The sequence below is a fragment of the Rattus rattus genome, chromosome 2 (genome assembly GCF_011064425.1).
Source record: "Rattus rattus isolate New Zealand chromosome 2, Rrattus_CSIRO_v1, whole genome shotgun sequence".
In the NCBI taxonomy this organism is placed as follows: domain Eukaryota; kingdom Metazoa; phylum Chordata; class Mammalia; order Rodentia; family Muridae; genus Rattus; species Rattus rattus.
Genome location: NC_046155.1, coordinates 15,893,969 through 15,912,468, shown reverse-complemented (window position 1 = coordinate 15,912,468; position 18,500 = coordinate 15,893,969). Strand labels below are relative to the sequence as shown.

General features: G+C 42.3%; 1 protein-coding gene across 1 annotated transcript in view; it reads left to right on the top strand.

Moving 5' to 3' along the window:
• Cep78 (centrosomal protein 78) overlaps positions 1 to 18,037 on the top strand; it is a 28,596-nt gene extending 10,559 nt beyond the window's left edge. The window contains 9 exon segments of the mRNA XM_032891681.1: positions 220 to 331; positions 5,155 to 5,290; positions 5,623 to 5,668; positions 6,782 to 6,910; positions 12,360 to 12,437; positions 13,724 to 13,890; positions 14,937 to 15,105; positions 16,232 to 16,250; positions 16,253 to 18,037. Of these exon segments, the coding sequence (XP_032747572.1) occupies positions 220 to 331; positions 5,155 to 5,290; positions 5,623 to 5,668; positions 6,782 to 6,910; positions 12,360 to 12,437; positions 13,724 to 13,890; positions 14,937 to 15,105; positions 16,232 to 16,250; positions 16,253 to 16,791 (1,395 nt within the window). The 3' untranslated portion in view covers positions 16,792 to 18,037.
• The last annotated feature ends 463 nt before the right edge of the window (positions 18,038 to 18,500 follow it).

The window sequence follows — 18,500 nt, the reverse complement described above, 5'->3', positions numbered from 1 at the left end:
CCCGTTAGTTATCGTTTCTTCTACTTTGAGTAAAATTGTCAATATTCTTCTGCTATCTGAAGTAAAATCAGGTGGCTTTTCTGTTTTTTAATATATTGTATCATTATCCAATTTGGAATCTGAGAACTGGAAATTGCAAAGCTTTATTAGTGTAGCACACCTTCCTCATGTCTGACTAAGTTGAGTGCTGTTATCTGATGCAACCCGTCTCTCTTCCAGTACCAGTGGGTAACGTCCCCGTCACTGAAGGAACTGCCCAAAACCGCTAAGCAGAAAAAGAAAACCATCATCCTAGGAAGCAGTCGAAAAGGAAAAGCTACTATTCGAGTTGGTAAATGACTGTCTGTCTGTGCTTTTTACGTTACCAGCACTCACCCTACCATGTGTTAGTATGTTAACAGTAGGGTCTCATCTCTTGGTTAATAACCAGTGCTGATTGCAGTATATTCTGGGACCTACACTATAATTATTCTAATCCAAGTTATGAAAATTCATGGCAGGTAGAAATAGCAAATGAATCCTTTGGAAGAATTATAAACATTACTGTTTTTTAAGTTAACAACTGTTTGCTTTTTACATATAAAGTATTCATCCTGTTGACTGTTTCCTGAATGGTGATTATTCTTCATAATTTACAGTTGAGATTTGGCGTGCTCTCTGATGCTTGCTTACTTAGCAAACAGTGCTGGGATTGAACCAGGATCCCATGCATGGGAGGCAAGTGCTCTACCACTGAGCCACATTCACAACTTGATTTTTCTTTTAATTGACTGAATCAGATAACACATTTCAGTGATATAAATACCATAATATAAACCAGTGTTGAAGACAAGCTTTGTGATCTAGAGCTGGAACACTTTAGGAAAGTGTTCCTTGCTTTTTTGAGATTTGTTCTTGCTCTGTTGCCAGGATTGACCTGGGACCTATGATTTTTTATCTTAAATTTCTGAGTAGTTGTAGTGCAGTTCAGGTAAGCACCATGCCCAGCTAGAAAAGCATTTTGTCTTAGTTAAGGCTTCTGTTGTGTGACAAAACTCCATGGCCAAAAGTAACTTGAGGAGGAGGGAGTTTATTTCAGTTGGCGCTTCCACATCACAGTCTGTCATCCAAGGAAGTAAGGACAGGAGTTCAAGACAGGAGCTTGGAAGCAGGAGCTGCTGCAGGGGCCGTGGGGGAGGGCTGCCTGCCGGCTTGCTCAGCCTTGCAGTGGTTATTATTGTTTTGGATGTTAGTTACACCCCCTTGGTGCCTTTAAATATCTAGTAGGGGTTCCTACCAACACGTCAGATCATTTAGTTCCCAAATAAAGGATGCAGAGACGTTTAGATTTATAATAAGCTTTGCACACTAGAGCTGGGCAGATCAACCTTCTATGCTATTGTCTGTTTCCCTGTCAGAGTCTCCTAAGATATCACGGCCATGTTTCGTTTGGGCTGCTCCTGTCCATCAGGCCAGCCCTCGTGAACATGTGCTCCTGAGCCACGCTACCTTGTGGCAACCTCTTCCTTCTTTATTCTCCCACTCTCCTCCTGGTCCCTACGTGAGACCCCAAGCCTAGGGAACCTTTCCTCTGATCCTTTTCTTCTGCCCAGCAAGGCTGTAGGCACCTTTACTAACCACTCAGGGATAACTTGGGAGCAAGGTTTACATAGCATTTTTTGGTGTCTGTGAGGGTCGGCAGATCTTAGGGGCCAGTATTGAGCGTTTGAATGCATAACAGCACCAAACCAACCCCCTACACACCCTGTTTGCCTAGATGCTCCAGGACCACTTGTCCAGGGGTGGCACTACCCACAGGCCATTCTGGTGGGGACATTTTCTCAGTTGAGGTTGCCTCTTCCCAAATGACTCTGGCTGTTAAGCTGACATAAAACTAGCCAACACTGTCCTCTAGTATATATGTGTTATAGTATCTAAATAAACTTCTAAGTATTTGGTAATCTGAAACTTAGGCTATTAGTTTTGTGACTGGGTACAAATGGAAAGATTCTTTGTGTAACAGTAACATTCAAGGATTAGCAAGTAGGTAAAGGCACCAGCCTTCACGTAGGACAACCTGAGCTCCACCCTCAGAAGCCACGTGGACCCACACACACGCTCACACTCACCATTCAGACTGTACAAACACTCATATAATAAATGAGAAAACATGATGAAAACTAATGTTTGTAACATAAACCTGAGATTCTTCCAAATGTATACTTTTTATGTAATTGGGCTCTGATATTTTTGTGTTTCTAAAAAGTTTTTTAACTTTTTCTTTTTTCCTTTTGAGATATGGTCTTCCTCTGACTGACTTTGAATTTTCTATGACTCTCCTGCATCTGCCTGCTAAGTGCTGGGATTATAGGCACAAACTTTGTAATAACTTATTTTCTAAAACACTCCTAGTCTTGGCCCACGATAGTTTTGAATTTACTGTGTACCCTTAAACTTCAGATCCTCCTGCTTTTACCTCCGGAATGCTGAGGTGACAGACAAGTACCACAATGATTACAGGGTGATGAGTAAGGGTGTAACTTAGACTCTCATAAATGCCAGGCAAGCACTCCTAACAGCTGAGCTACAGTCCAGTCTGAGGACACATTCCCTTAGCACACATAACGTTCTTGTGGTAAGAAAGAGTGACAGTGGAACAAATCCAGGTCTGATAAGAAAGGGACACACACACACACACACACACACACACACACACACAATGTATCTATATATACACATATACACATGCATATATATTACATATATATACGTGTGTGTGTGTGTGTGTGTGTGTGTTAAAACCATAATGACTAAAATAGAAGAAACAAAATGTTTATTCTCAACCATGTCTAGAAAGATGTTTGTGGTAACTTTCTATGCCATATAAGCTTCTTTCAAAAAAGAAGTACATTTTCATTAAGTAGTTTATTTGTAGTAAATAGTAATGAGTGTCCTGAACAATAGTTGTGTGCTTGCAGTGTCAAGAAGGTGTCTGCTAGCTTCAAGTTCAGAGCAGCAGTATTTTAGCAGCAGATAGAGTGTGTAACTGGGGATTGGGTATCATGCTGTTACCTAAAGGTTATAGTGTAAGAATTCAAAGTGTTTCAGTTGGCGCTTGATATAATATTGTAAAATGAAGAAAAAGGCTATGCCTATGCCTTTGTGTGGCCTTAGTAGTGACACATGGCCAGGCATTACACATTAGAAGAGCAGGCATTGGCTTCTTAGTGATGCTGGAGAGAGTGGAGCTGTGGCTGCAGTGCACAGGGCACTAAGAGGAATTTTATTTCTCGGCTTTTTTGCTGTTTGTTTCCGTTATTTGGAAACATGGAGGTCAGCTGACCAGTCTTGCTGTCTTGCTGGGTAGAGTTTAGTAAGGACAGGGCTTATATGTTGTTGAATAAGTTATATTGGGAATATGTGTTCAAGTTGATGGTAAGAACTACTTTTTTTTTTTTTTGACAAGATGCATACCAGTTTTTTTTTTTTTATTTCAACTAAAAATATTTTAACACAGCTTGGTGGTGATAGTGCATGCCTTTAATCCCAGCACTGGGGAGGCAGAGACAGGTAGAGCTCTGAGTTTGCAACTAGCCTAGGCAACCATGTAAGTTCTAGTACAGCCAGAGATACACAGAGAAACTCTGTCTTGAAACACACACACAAACACACACACACACACACACACAAACACACACACAAAAGCTAGCATTTTCTGAAAATCAAAGAAATGAAATGATATATGCCTATAAGAAGTCATACGTGGTCTACTGTCATAGACTGAGATGTTTGTTCTCACTTAAAAAAATGAAAGTTTTAATGTTCCACTTAAAAAAATGGAAGTACTGGGAAGATCGAGGATCAGAAGTTCTTTAGCTATATACCAAGTTTGATGCTAGCCTGGGCTACATGAGACTCTGGCTTAAAAATAATAGTAATAAAGTGAAAAATGCAATAGCACAGGATGAACAAGATTCCTGTAATGTAATGTTTGCATTAATATATGCAGAAAATGGTGGTTATGAGTGAGTTACACTGTGACATACCTGTTTTAGGCTACTGGTATGGCCAGTCGGTGAAGGCAGTTACCACCAAGCCTAGTCTGAGATCAGTTCTCAGGACCTGTGGTGGAAGCAGATTACTGACTCCTACAAGTTGTTCTCTGATTGCCACCTAGGTGCCACAGCATGCATACACAAAGCAGTGTAATTTTACGAAAATTAACGTTGGGGGACTAGGGAGAAGCCTCCATGGTTAAAAGCACTGATCGCTTCCAGAGCACCTGGGTTCAATTGCCAGCACCTGTGTGGCAGCTCACAGCTGTCCGTAAGTCTAAGATCTGACACCCTCACACAGACATCCATGCAGGCAAATCACCAATTCAAATAAAATAAGAATAAATATTTAAAAACTAACTTTAAAAGAAATATGTCCTATGTTACTGCACATGCAGTAACTTAGATGGCAGTCCAACTCTGTAAAGAAGTTCTAACATGTAAAAGAGGCCAGAAAGATAAGCACATCAACTATTTTGTTTTATTTTGCTTTTATTAAATTTTGGGGGTTTTTTTGGAACAGGATCTCACTAGAAGACTGACCTAAAACTCTCGGACTGAGATGAAATAGAACTGTTGTAGTAAACCTTTGTTATTTGTTTTCAATGACAAAAACTTAAAAGTGAATATGAGGATTTGTTCTAATTAAGTGTTAATATATGGATTTAGCTGCTACATGTATTTTATGTTTAAGACATTAATATGAGCCCCTCATTTCATCCTTTTGTTTTTTGATAAATTTTGTATTTGTTCTCTCTCTGTCTCTGTCTCTGTCTCCTGTCTCTCTCTCTCTCTCTCTCTCTCTCTCTCTCTCTGTCTCTGTGTGTGTGTGTGTGTGTGTTAACTCATGTGGGGACTGAAAGCCATGAAATTGAGGACAACGTCATCTTAGCAACCTTTAGCCTATTTGCAGGTATTCCTGTAATACATACACTTGTAAGGGTTGTGAGTTCAAGTATAGCCTGAACTACCCTGGGAGACCCTGTTCTAAAAGTTTATAAATTATCCGCACTGCAGTGGTTTTAGTGTCATGGTCCGTTGTTCATTGTGTTGTGTTAGCAGTGTGAATGGTACTCTGTAGAGCTTTAGTGCATTTCTTTAATTACTTCTTTGGACCTAGGTTTAGCTACAAAGAAACCCGTGAGTAATGGGAGGAAACATGGGCTCAGTAAAGACTCCTATGCTCCCGACCCTCTGCCTCCAGGCGCGTCTGGTTTCTTGCCCTGGCGCACGGCAGAACGTGCAAGAAGAAACAGGTAAGGTGTTCTTTCCTTGCCTTAGTCCTGACAGCTGTTATTCGGGAACTTCTATTGCGTAGTTCTCCTATTGATTCTGGAAGCGGAAGGGGCCGGCTCATGCACAGCCTCTGCCCAGAGTGCCCTAAGAGATAACTAAAGAGTGTGGATCCCCAGGAGCTGAATGTGCACAGTAACCGTCAGCCATTCCGCTCAGTCTGTTTGGTTTTCCATAGCTTATTTTGAGGTGTTTAGTACTCTGGTTCTATATGAATAGTGTACGTAATACAAATAAGTTTGATCTTGTAGTGTGCATACATCAAATATAACTGAATTTGTTGGTATCCTTTTAGGAGTTTTCCATTAATCAAAACTCATGATCTGTCTAATCACCTGCAGGTACGTATGTGTCATATATCTAACAGAAGGGATCAGAGTAGGGAAAGAGCAGGGTCAACTGAAAGGAGCCTTGTAAAATGGATTTCCCTTCCTGAAATACATGTATTTAAAGTCTCTGATTCCTGTCCCGGTGCCTTGGTACAGGACATTGTACCTCTATGCATATGGCACGCTGGGGAGGCCTTGTGATTTCATCCGTAGACGCCCCATTTCTCCAGGCAACATAGAAGCTGGTGTTCACAATAGGTTTGACCATTGTTTCTTACTGTTATGGGGCTCATCCCTAAAACATGTCTACACACACACACACACACACACTCACACCCACTCACACATACACAGACACACACTCACTCCTCCTGTAGTTGGTCATAGAGGCCACAGATGTCTAAAGAGGAGGAGGAGAGCATCTACTGTACCATCCTGTGTGTCAGCACTACAGTCTATACACTGAGGTGTTAGGACGCCATCTTGTTCTGTCACTGAGAGTTTGCTCATCCTGCAAAGCTGTCCCTGCACTGGTTCAGTCTGTACATTTTCAGTAGTGTTGTGAGCACGTCAGTTTAAGCTAGAGGGAAACCTCACTGAAGCTGGACAGAATCAGACTGGTCCTCCCCTAGCTCAGGCTGCAGGATGAGGAAGGGATGAGGTGGGCTGCTTCAGTGTGTATGTGGATGTGATTTAATTTTAAACCCATTCTAGTATGTATTAATTACACTGTAACTTCATACTCTGTTCATGCTTTTCCTCCTAAGAGTTATGCTTCTGCACTCTTCATGTCTCACAGTAGAGAATAAATTTTTCATCCGTGGTATAAAAGTTGACCTGCAAAGGAAGTGTTGTTTTGGCTCCCCACTTGATTTGTCTAGGAGGGACTTAGCAAATACGTGTAATGCCAAACAGTAATCAGCCATGTGTAGTACGTGGTTTTGTAGTAACAGCAAGAATGTGTTAGTGGCATTTTTCTGTTACTAATTGTTTTAGGCTAAGCACCAGTGAGATAGATTTATTAGAAGATCACTTGGTATTTTAGACAGATCGATTTGATTAGGTGTCCTCTGGTGTTTAGTATTTGGCTTATGGTATTAATAAGTCATGTCCTCTTTATTTAAGCAATCAGATTTCCCTGTGACTGTGACAGTAGAAAGTCCTTCATCCTCCGAAACTGACGAGTCTGAGGATTCTTCAGAAAGTGTCCATGAAGTGCCTCAGAAAACCAGCATAAGACAAGAAACATTACAGGTACAGCGACCATTGCAAAGACCATCTCAAAGTGTAATCACTTCTTGGCAAAGCTTGATTGTGAAGCAAACCCAGGCAGCTCATTGGAGTCCGTTTGACCTCTGTTTTAACTCTTAGTCTCCTCAGTGGTACAGAACAAGGTGAGATAAGAGTTGTGTACGATACAAAATAAAACATGGCACCAATTTTTCCTCTTCTTAGAATCAGAATATTAACTGTAATGAGAACTTTAGTGACCATACAATAACTTAAGGAAATCGAGTACTGACACATCGTCAGCTGTGTGTGTGTGTGTGTGTATCTATACACGTGCTCATTATATATGCATGTGAAGGCCTGAGGACAGCCTTAGCTGTCATTCCTTGGTTGTTATCCACACTGGGTTTGTTGTTTGAGGAAGTCATTTGGTTTTAAGATAAAGTCTTTCAGTGGCTCAGAATTTGCTGTCAGCCTGGCCAGTGAGCCCCGGAGATCTGCCCACGTTCTTCTGGGTGCTGAGCTTGGGAGTGTCCACCACCACACCCTGCCTCTTCCCATGCTCTGAGGCTCACCTTAGGTCCTTATGCTTGTGTGGCCTGGCGTTGACTGGGCTAAACCTCCTCAGCCAGCTCTGTCATTTGAAAGGCCAGGAAACTGACGATAGTACTAGCTGAACCTTCTTATCGTGATTGAAATATAACTGTTTTTAGTAAAGTAAAATTGGAAAGAGCTTCTTTTGTTCTAAGATAGCGTCTTACGTAGCTCCAGTTGTCCTTGAAGTCCTTGTATCTCAGGCTGGCCTTGGGTTTCTGCTCTTCTCCTAGCCTCCCATGTAAGCTGCCACCCCTGGCTTTGAAAAAAACGTTTGTTACTGGTATTCATGATATTAAAAAACTAAGAAACTATGCTTTATTTTAAAACTGGGCATTTTTCTGTTTAGGTAAACAAAAAAGAAAATTTAGCTTACTTAGATTTTTGTACCTTAAACATAAGCTTTATTTGGACTTTAAATTGGAGCTGATTTGTAGTAAGTTCTGGGAGACCTTATCTTCTAGGACAGTCTTAGTTTTTCTTGTGGGTGACATGATTCACATGTAATCAGGGCAAGGTGCTGGGACCTGGGTTTGAACTCAAAACCTCATACTATGCTATCACTGAGCCACACCACCAGCCCCACAGTGACTGCTTAAAACTAGGTCTGTCTTGGTGTAGCACTCACAAATGCAGAAATGGCTGTCCGTCTGTTGTTGTTTGTTTCTTTGTTTGTTTGTTTGTTGGCCTCAGACAGCAGAGATTTGATTTTCACGTTTCTGAGAGCAAGGACGTCCACAGTCAAGGTCCAGCTGGTTTGTGTGTAGGTAGGGACCAGACTTCTAGTTCCTAGTAGTTCCCAGATGGCGTCTTCTTAAAATGTCATTAATGGTTGAAGGGCAGTTCCCTATTTTATTTATTCTGTTTAAAGCCAGCTATAGGATATAGCTTTAATGGCAAACCAATTTCCTGGCCAGCATAAAAGGCCTTAGGTTCAGTCCTGAGCATGACATATCCCCTGAAGATCTATGCCACAGATACTTTTTTACAACTAAAATTCAGAATACTTATATAGAGTAATCACTTACAAAATTATAGACTCTTAGGAGAGAACCTGTGTGGACCACATAGGAACACTTTTCATCTTGTAAGTACAGCACCGCAGTCTGTACAGAGCCTGGCTGGTTCACTGCTAAGGTGCAGAGGAGCTTTGAACCCTTAACGTTGTTCTCAGGGGGTTGTATTGGTTTTCTTCTCCAGAGATCTGAGAGAGAGAGCTTGGTCAGTTTAATGGGTGGTTCTTTTTTGTTTTCCTTCTGATTGTTTAAATGCTGGAAACTATACTTTATCCATGGCAGGCAAGCTTTCTATTCCGATCTGTGACCAAGCCCAGGAGACAATACATCAGAAGTGTCTGTAGTCACTGAGGAAGACCAAGGCTAGGAACTGCAGCTAGAGAGTTTCTTATTCAAAGTGTATTGAGGACCCTTTTAGTGTATATTCACTTTGAGAATCAGATAAAATGTGTAAGCTCACAGTAAAGACAGTAAAAGGGATTCTCACTTAACTAAACGAGAAAGCGAGTGGAAAGAAGTGTAGTTCAGTACAACATGGGAAGCCATCACTTAGAATTAGTGCTGGGGCAGCCTGTAGCTTGGAGGGAACCTAACTGTGTTCACTGTGCAGTTGGAAATGGGACCTGCCAGACGTTGCTTCCTGAGGGTCTGAGGGTGGTGCTGGGAGTTGTAGTCTTAGGTGGTCATTGCATGAGTACTCTCTGAAGACTTCCTTCTGTGCATGTCTGTGGCTAAAAGCCTGCCTCAGGTGGTGGCTGCCCTAGAGTGCTGAATGTGCGTGTGGGAACAGACTGATCACAAGCCTGTCTATATTGACTGAATTCACGTGTTCATTCATTTTGACTGAATTCACGTGTTCATTCATTTTGCACTGATCAGTTATGCATTCCATGTACTCTTCTGAGTTTGTATTTGTGCTAACTTACTTAATCACTACGTATTCAGTAGATAAGGAAATCAGTACCCAGAGTTATAGAATTTGCTAGTTAATGGGTCAGGACTTTGCCCCCAGAGAAGTTTCAGGTTTTAGGGGGGAAAAAAATCAAAAACCAAAATTTAACTACTAACTCTTAAGCAAAGAAATGGAGATTAGAGGATGAGGGGAAGCTTCTCCACTTGTTCATTTGAAGAAAACCATATTCTTAAACACATCTTATATAGCCAAGGCTCGCCCCTTCCTTCCTTTCTTCCTTCCTTCCTTCCTTCCTTCCTTCCTTCCTTCCTTCCTTCCTTCTTCCTTCCTTATTGCCTGCTTTCTTTGTGCTAGACATAAGAGGTGATAGAATAAATGCTTAATAAAAGATGTTTCTCTTCTTCACACATCTTACAGTTTCCATGGTGAAAGTGAGTCATAGTAGATGTGATATATCAGAGTGATAGGCTGGCTTAGTTTGGGTTTCCGTTGTTGCAACAAAACACTATAACCAAAGAGCAAGTTGGGGAGGAAAGGGTTTGTTCAGCTTAGACTTCCACATTGCTGTTCATCACCAAAGGAAGTCAGGACAGGAACTCCGGCAGGGCAGGAACCTGGAGGCAGGAGCTGATGCAGAGGCCATAGAAGAATGCTGCTTGCTGGCTTGCTTTACATGACTTGCTCAACCTGCCTTCTAAGAGAACCCAGGACCTCCAGTCCAGGGATGGCACCACCCATAATGGGCTGGGCCCTCCCCTTCAATCGCTAGTTAAGAAGATGCCTTACAGTTGGATCTCATGGAGGCACTCCCTCAACTGAGGCTCCTTCCTCTTTGATGACTCCAGCTTGTGTCGAGTTGACGTAAAACCATCCAGTACATGGGCTTCGTTGCTGGAAGCACTGTCAAATCCTAGGCATGTGTCGGAAAGTTGTCAGGACACGGGTATTCAGGTCCTCAAAATGTTTTCTGATACATACCTCTGAACCAGGAGGCTGAGGCAGGAGGATGGAGAGTTAGAGTCCAGAATTACATAGTAAGCTACTATTTCAAAAAGAGTGCTGAGAGGAGGAACACTTGACACAAATCTTGCACTGTCTGACTCCCTCCAGTAGGGGGAGAAGCTGTTCCGTGTCATTACACTTGGCTGGGCTGCGGAGAGCCAGTCAGAAATGGAGATGTCAAGAGATTGTCCCTGATTGGGTGGGACTTTGGTAGCCCTTCATTTGTGCCATATACGTGAGTTCAGGAAGCTCATTGGCTTGCAAAGGAAAGGCGCTCTGTAGTCTCCTTTCTCAAGCTGTGGTGGGTGCGTTAAATCATTAAGTGAGTCATAAACACCGGAGCTTACAATGTCTGTCCATGAATGAATTTTATGTGTTGGTGAGATGGCTCAGTAGAAGGTGCCAAGCCTCATAACCTGAGTTCCATCGCCAGGATCCCCCTTTCCCCAAAGTGGAAGAGAAGTTGTCTGACCTCCATATATGTACACACTAACACATGTGTGCCTCACATACACAGCAGCATGCCATAAAATGTACTATACATTTTAGTTTTAGGAACTATTAGTCGTGCTCTGGAAAAGGGGCTCAGCAGCTAATAGCATGTGATGCTTTTCCAGAGGACTTGAATTCAGTTCCTACTGCTCTTGTCAGTAGTGGTGGCTCTCAACTCCCTGTAACTCCAGTTCCAGGGAGCCCAGTGCCCTCTTCTCCCTCTACAGGCACTGCACGCACATACAGAAATCTGTCCCCACACACTCGGCAGAAGGTTTTTAAAGATCAATCTTTAAAGTGAAAAGGAATTTGATATGATCAAAGCATTTTGCAATATTCAGATATACAGTCTGAATAAAATTATGTATAAAATTACTGAATAAATAGGTATAAAATTACTCAAATTTTCCATTGAAGAAATATTTTAAAACAGTTTGTTGAAAGGGAAACAACTTTGTTGACACACACTTAGATATTTTATATCTTTGTTTTCCTTAAATATATAACATTACTTTTTAAAAGATTTTTATTTTATGTATGTGAATGTTTTGAGGTCATGTATGTATTAACCACATGTGTGTCTAGTAATAGGCCAGAAAAGGGATCAGATACCCTGGAAACAATCATGAGCTACTCTGTGAGTGCCAGAAATTTAGCTACTGACCTATCTCAATGGCTCCAAACTAAACTTCTAAATTAAAATTCTGTGTTTAAGTAAATTTTCAGAAGCCTTTAAAATAAAAGCCCAGGGGCTAGGGCGTTAGCTCGGTGTTTAACTACTTGTCATTAAAACTTAAGGTCTATAGTTTAGATCAGAATCAGCATAAATGCAAAGTGTTTGGTGGCTTACCTGTACTTCCAGCCTCTGGTGTTGGGGGAGAGCAGGGTCAGCCCTTGTGTAGCCAGGACTGCTCCGAATTCAATGCCATCTGCAGCCAATGGAGGATGTGCTGCTCCTGCTGCCCTAGCGGGTAGTCCTGCTTTTCTTGTAGAGAGTTGTTGGTTAAGTTAGGGAGTACCTAGAGAACTAAGCATAATGCTTCCCATACAATAGAGTGCTTTAAAAGTGTTACATTTTTAAGTATGCATTTTTGTTACAGTTGCATGATTTTGTTATGTTAAGAATGATACAGAATTATCTATTATGAAAAACCCACAAATAAGACTTCCTTTCGTGACTTTAATTTCTTATTGGTGATTCACTGTTATATGTCTCTATTTTTCTATAGTAAGCACTGCAACTCTTAGGTTAGAGTAGGATATAAGCGATTCTGTAATGTGCTAACTTGATACATTTTAGTAATTACCTGCAGTTGGTGGTATTAGTAGTGACGTCATCCCCCTGCCCGAGGTTACTTCTGGCTCTGGCCCTAAGTTCTTAGTGGCCTATGTAGCTGGGAGAGGGCGGGATCAGAGCATAGTTACCTGTAAGAATTACTCCATTTCTTCTGACTAGGAGAAGCTGGAGGAGTGCCTAAAGCAGCTAAAGGAGGAGAGAGTGACCCGCCTCAAAGCTGAGAAGCGCATCAGTGAGGTAAGTCTTTCTCCCATATGGAGTTATTTGTTGATTTTGTTTTGGTTTCAAGTTGTTCTGTACTTACAGACTTTAAAATACCTGAAAATGATAAGGCATAGTGTGTTGTGCACTGAGTCGACTGTTTTAACCTTGCATTCATTCATTTAGTGTCGTTAAACATGTTCCAAAAAGTACATTGTAAAAAATATAAGAAATAGCTTGCCCCTCCCTCCTGGCTTTTGGGTTTATCAGGCTTATACTGTGTATGGAGCGTGAGTGGTGAGGCTGTCTTCTCATAGTGAATTAGTAAAGCGAAAACTCTAAGAAGTCTTGTGATGGCGGTAGTGCCAGTGCTGGGTGGCTGAGGCTAGGGGACTGTGCTGGCCAGACTTGGGTGTTTGAAGTTAGACTTAGACATCTAAGGGAATGAAGAATGCCACGGGAGATAGAAGTCTGTACTGTGAGCACTGGACTAGACTGTCGGACTGCTTTGCATAACACTGACAAGTTTTATGGTAGTGCTTTTTTAACTACAAAGTAAATGTAAGGAAGCATCTTCAAAATGTATGTATTGTAACGAGAATTGTACACTGGAAGACATGCCAAAAGTGTGTTAAGTAAACTGCCTTTCTGAGAAATGTCAGGGTTGGGCACATATGCTGCCTGAGAAGAGAGCAAGAAGCTACAGAGAACTGCACGGAGTGAGCGTGGTGGCTGAGCATGAAGGCTCTAACATAAGCACAGTATACCTCAGGGCCTGCAAGGTTGGCCTTGCTGCCAAGCCAGCCACTTGAGTTAGATCCTAATCCCTACATGATGGAACGGCAGAACTGACTTCCACATACATGTTGCCCATGCATGAGCAATACATACATACATATATGTTTTTAAAAGGTTGGTATGTTGAGATCAGTCCTTAGTAGATTAAGTACAGCAGGGTTATAGCTTTGCTTAGATCAGACTTGTGTTTTCTAATATGAGATGAGCCCTGGTGGTTAGATCTCTGCTGCACAGTGGTCCAGTGTGGAGTTCGGCAGGCAGGGATGTGTTCTTAGGAAAAGTCATCAGTAAAACAATGACTGTTCTGTCATCTGCCTGTTACAGGCAGTTTCACCAAGTGTCTCCGTGCGATCATCATGTGTCATGGTTAATGTCTTCATTGATTGAGAATTAGATTAGTTAATTAGATGGTAGAAATCAATGTAATAATAAGTACACTTTTAAATGTTTTAGTTTAGGTATTGAGAACTTTTCTAGACAATTGTGAGGAAATCACACTGTACATTCTCAACCTTCTTTTGTAGCTGGAACATGAAAATGCCCAGCTAAGAAATATAAATTTCTCCCTGTCTGAAGCCCTTCAAGCACAGTCATTGACGAGCATGATCCTGGACGATGAAGGAGTCTTGGGCAGCATCGAGAATTCTTTTCAGAAGTTCCATGCCTTTTTGGATCTCCTTAAAGATGCCGGGTATATCTGGAGGGTGGCCATTCTTTCTTCACTGGCTTCAATTGGAGCTTGCTGAGGAACTTGACGATTTTTAGCTTCCACAAGACATTTAACATGATTATCAACAGTATGTTTGATTTGCTTTTTAGTGGAGCATTCCTTTTAAAAGAAATGCAGAATGGTAAACCTGCCTTGTTAGAAAGCCCACCCATCATAAAATAGTAACATAAAGAAGACTTGGGTGTCTAGGTTAAGGCATATGAATTGTATACAGTTTTGTCTGCTATAAATATATCCCTTAACATAGTTTTAAAAAGACTAAGTTAAAGATCATTTCATTGAAAATATTTAAAAATATATAGGAGATTTTTTACTTCTTATTCATCTTGCTTATTAATTAAGTTTTGAGTTAAATTCTTCTGACCCCTAGGCTTCAGGATGTAGTTGATCTCCACAGGTGCTGTAGGCACAGCAGTAGGCAGGGTTCTCACCTAGGAACAGTAGTGTCAGAAGATGACAGCCAGGCGCCGTGGCACGCACCTGCAGTCCAGTGTGTCAATGGTAGAAGAAGGAGCAGGACTTCAAAGTCATCCTTAACTACATAAAAATTTTCTAGCTTGGGCTACATGAGCCTCAAAGTCAAAGAAAAAAAGCTGCTAAGAGAGAGCTCAAGGAGGCTGATGGAGCAGTGTTTGAGGTGAATGCATAGTGGCTAGAAGGGAACAGTCCCGTTCTGGAAGCTGAGGAGAGAGGGTCAAATGTATGGAGACGGCAGAGGTGGACCTGTTGGATAGTATTTAAAATGAAGCAGCGGCGATGGCTGCTGTGCAGTCAGGTGATATGGAATGTATTCCTGAGGGGAACCGGGGTGCTTAGAGGATGGAGTGATCTGGTCCAGAGGTCACAGAGCAGGGTAGCAGTTAGGATGGGGCTACTGTCCGAAGTAGGCATTGGCATCTAAGATTTTTAGATCTTGGTGATCATTTGTACACCCATTTCATGGTTGGGGGTATAGGTGAATTTAAGTTCCCAAGTGAGTGCCTTTTCCTCCTCCTTCCTGTCTGCAGGCTCGGGCAGCTTGCCACTATGGCTGGTATAGATCAGTCAGATTTCCACCTGTTAGGTCGTCCCCAGATGAGTTCTACAGTTAACACACCTGTGGAAGAACAGAAAGGGCTTGAAGATGAAAATCTGGATCTGAAGCAGACTGCTGTAGGACAAATGCAGGACATCGGTGTAAGTGGACCTGTCAGGCTTGGTTCAAGCCGTTAGCAAGGAGTTCCCTGGGTCAGAGAAAGGAATGGCGGTCTGTCTCTGGCAGAGTTAAGTCTGTGCCTGTTTCCAGAAGCTGCATGGTTGTCAGTAAGGAAATGGGGCTGGGCATGATGGTGGGATGCACGCCTTAGTCCTGGCGCTTGGGAGGCAGGGACTGACGGGTCCGCATAATGAATTCCAGAGCAGTCGAGACTTCATAGTGAGACCTTATCTCAAAAGAAAAGAGACAAAACTGGAAGTTTTATGATAATTTATACTTGAAATAAGCAATCTTCATTGAAGAAAGAGAGTAAAGAGATAATCAGAATTTAAAGTTTTGTAATGGCTACTGTATTGATGTCTCGTCTATGTAGTCAGCATACAGTGAAGGGACACTGTTAAAGGTACAAGTACTGGTGCAGAGAACATTTGAGATCAGTAATCTAGACAGACTGGTGTGCTTACAGCCCCAGTTAATGGATGGAAAGGTTAGCCATCACAGGACACACACACCCCCGCCACCCCAGCCCTACCGCCCCTATATTTTCCTTCTGCCTCACCAAGACTCAACAGCCAGTCTAAGACATGTCTGAGGGGCTGCTGGCTTGGGTGCTCAGTCATGCCACACCTTGGATGCTTCACATACACAGAGAGGCTAGGAATTAGGTTTCTTAGAATAGTTTTGTTTTGTTTTTTTTTAATGTGGAAAATTGAAGCTAATTTTAGAGAACAAAAAATTCTAAAAGTACACAGCTAACTCTGGATATAGATATAATTTTGAGTTGCCAATCACATGGCATCTTATAAGAAAACGTATGACTGGAGAATCTTCTGAGTGATGAACTGACTGCTTAGTAAGATCCCAGTTACAGGGCTGGAGACGGCCTGACTGTTGAGAGAGCTGCAGCTCTCCTAGAGGACTTGAGTAGAGTCCCTAGCTCACAACCACCTCTAACTGTAGCTCCATGGATCCTATGTCCATGGATCCTGTGCCCCCACCACACACACACACACACACACACACACACACACACACACACACACAGTCACAGTTACAATGAGGTTTCCACCCCTGTAGTGCTCTCAGGCTTTGGTGTTTTCCTCGTAGTTTCAGAAGATTACAAGTGATCTATGGTTCCTTTACCTCTCGACACCAACCAGGTTCCAGCTTCCACACAAGAGGCAGCAGGAGCTTCTCGAGACCACCTGGGGGTTGTAGCCCTGGAGCAGCAGGAGGGCTCTGCAGTGGGATTCATTGCTATAACAGGCTCTCCTTCAGCAGATGGCATTTCAGGAGGCAGAAGTCTAGAAGAGGTGGTGTTGTCAAAGCACAGCAGGTCTTCTTCAGGCAAAGGGAGCACAGCAAGCGAGCCCTCCAGAAGGCTGTCTGCTGAGAGACACTCCAGGAAGGACCTGCATTCCGACTCCGACTCCCCGGTGAACTCAAAAGGCAAAGGACCTGGGGAAAAGAGGTCTTTGCTTAATGAGCCAATTAAAAGTGAATCTTTGAAAAAATGTGTTTCTATCAAGAAAGAAAATAGAATAGTGACTGTCTCATCAAAGAGTGTCAAAAGTAAACCCAATCTGCTAGAACATTCTGAAAGTGATACTATTGGGTCTGATTTTGAATTTCAAGAGCATGACCATTCGTCAGCACACCTGACCTGACATAGGTCTAACCTTTTGAAATTATGATTTTTGCCTTAAAATTTTAATAAATTTTCTTATGTTTTTATTATATTGAGTGGTATATTAAAATACAGGGCTAGAAATACTATAGGGCAAGTTTTCTATACTTCTTTTTAAACTTTGTTTTTTTCTTTTTACTCATAATTTATTTGGTACATATTTGTGGAAAGTCTAATTTATAAACACTTGTGCACCCAGCAAACAAAGCTAATCTTTTACCCTCCTGGAACTGCTGCTGTGTGGAGGAGACTAAAGAGTAAAGCAGAGGTTAGGGCCGTGCTGTGGTATTAGGATCTCTTGTAGACTGCCTGCCTGGTGGAAAAGGAAGCTATGCGTTCATTACTTATAGATTATCACAGGAAATAACCACAGGATGTAGTCTAGTCTCCACCCTTTAACAGAAGGGAAGACATACTGACAAGCAAATGCCTTTACCGTATTATACTCTATAGTGGTGATGCTGAGAATTTAGTCATAAAGGAGGGAGGCCATCTAAAGAGAATAAAGGTTGTGTCTGTCAAACAAGAGTCACCTCACATCCTCAGTAAAGTTAAACTGGTTACACTCTGGTGGCTAAGGACCTGAGGAGAAGGTGGTAGCTAAGATGGAACAGTGTACACTGTGTACAGAACCTTGGAGAACTACAAAGTATTAACTACTACAGCCATACAGGCAGTGACCAGGAAGGCCACAGAGGCTCTTACAGTACGTGCTGGGGGTAGAAAACGTGAACAGGAAACCAAAATTACATGTGTAGAGGACCCGTTCCTCTCCTGCCCCTCACCCTGCTGGGGTTGCTTTTACTTTTCAGTTTCATTTGCTGAAAAAAGAAATTTTAGATGTAATTATTTTTATGATATGTTTTGCCTCCGTGCCTATATATGCATCCCTGATGCCCACAGGGATCAGAAGCCAGTGACCCTGCTGGAGCAGGGGCTGTGAATAGCTGTGAGCCACCATGTGTGAGCTGGAAACTGAGCCCAGGTCCTCTGCAAGAACAAGTGTCCTTAACGTCCGAGCTCCCTCTTCAGCGTCCTTCCTTGTGTTTTGGAACCATCTCCCTGTGCCTCCCTGGCTGTCCCTGACTTCGAGACAGTTCCTCCTGCCTTTTGAACGCCAGGAATATGGGCATAAGCTACCATGCCTAGCCTTGTTTTTGTGTTTTCCATATTAACAGTTTTTAGTGGAGTAGTATTAAATGATAAAGCATAATTTAAAACTTTCACTTTGTGTACGGTGTTGGTGGTAGTATGTGCAACTGTGGGTGTGTGAGTGTGCGAGTGTGTGTGTATGTGTGTCTGTCCATCCGTCCGTCTTGGGGTGCCCATACACCATGGTGTGTGTGTGGCAGTCAAAACAACTCTGGAGTCTGTTTATGTCCATCTTTCCATGGGTTCCATGGATCAAGCAGAAGTTGTCACAATTGCATAATAAATGCCCTTATCCTGTGAGCCCTCTCATCTGCCCTGGAATAATTGTCAAACTTCGTGTGTGTGTTGTGTGCCGTTAAACAAAAACTGTCAGGAGCTGAAGAGAGGCTCAGTAGTAGAGCACTTAGCACCCTGTGGCAGCTCACGGCCACCTCACTCCAGGGCCAGAGTAACTGATGCCCCTTTCTGGCTTTTGCAGTCACAAGACAGCCACGTGGTACCAGAAATGTATGCAGACAAAACATCAGCCCACTTTCT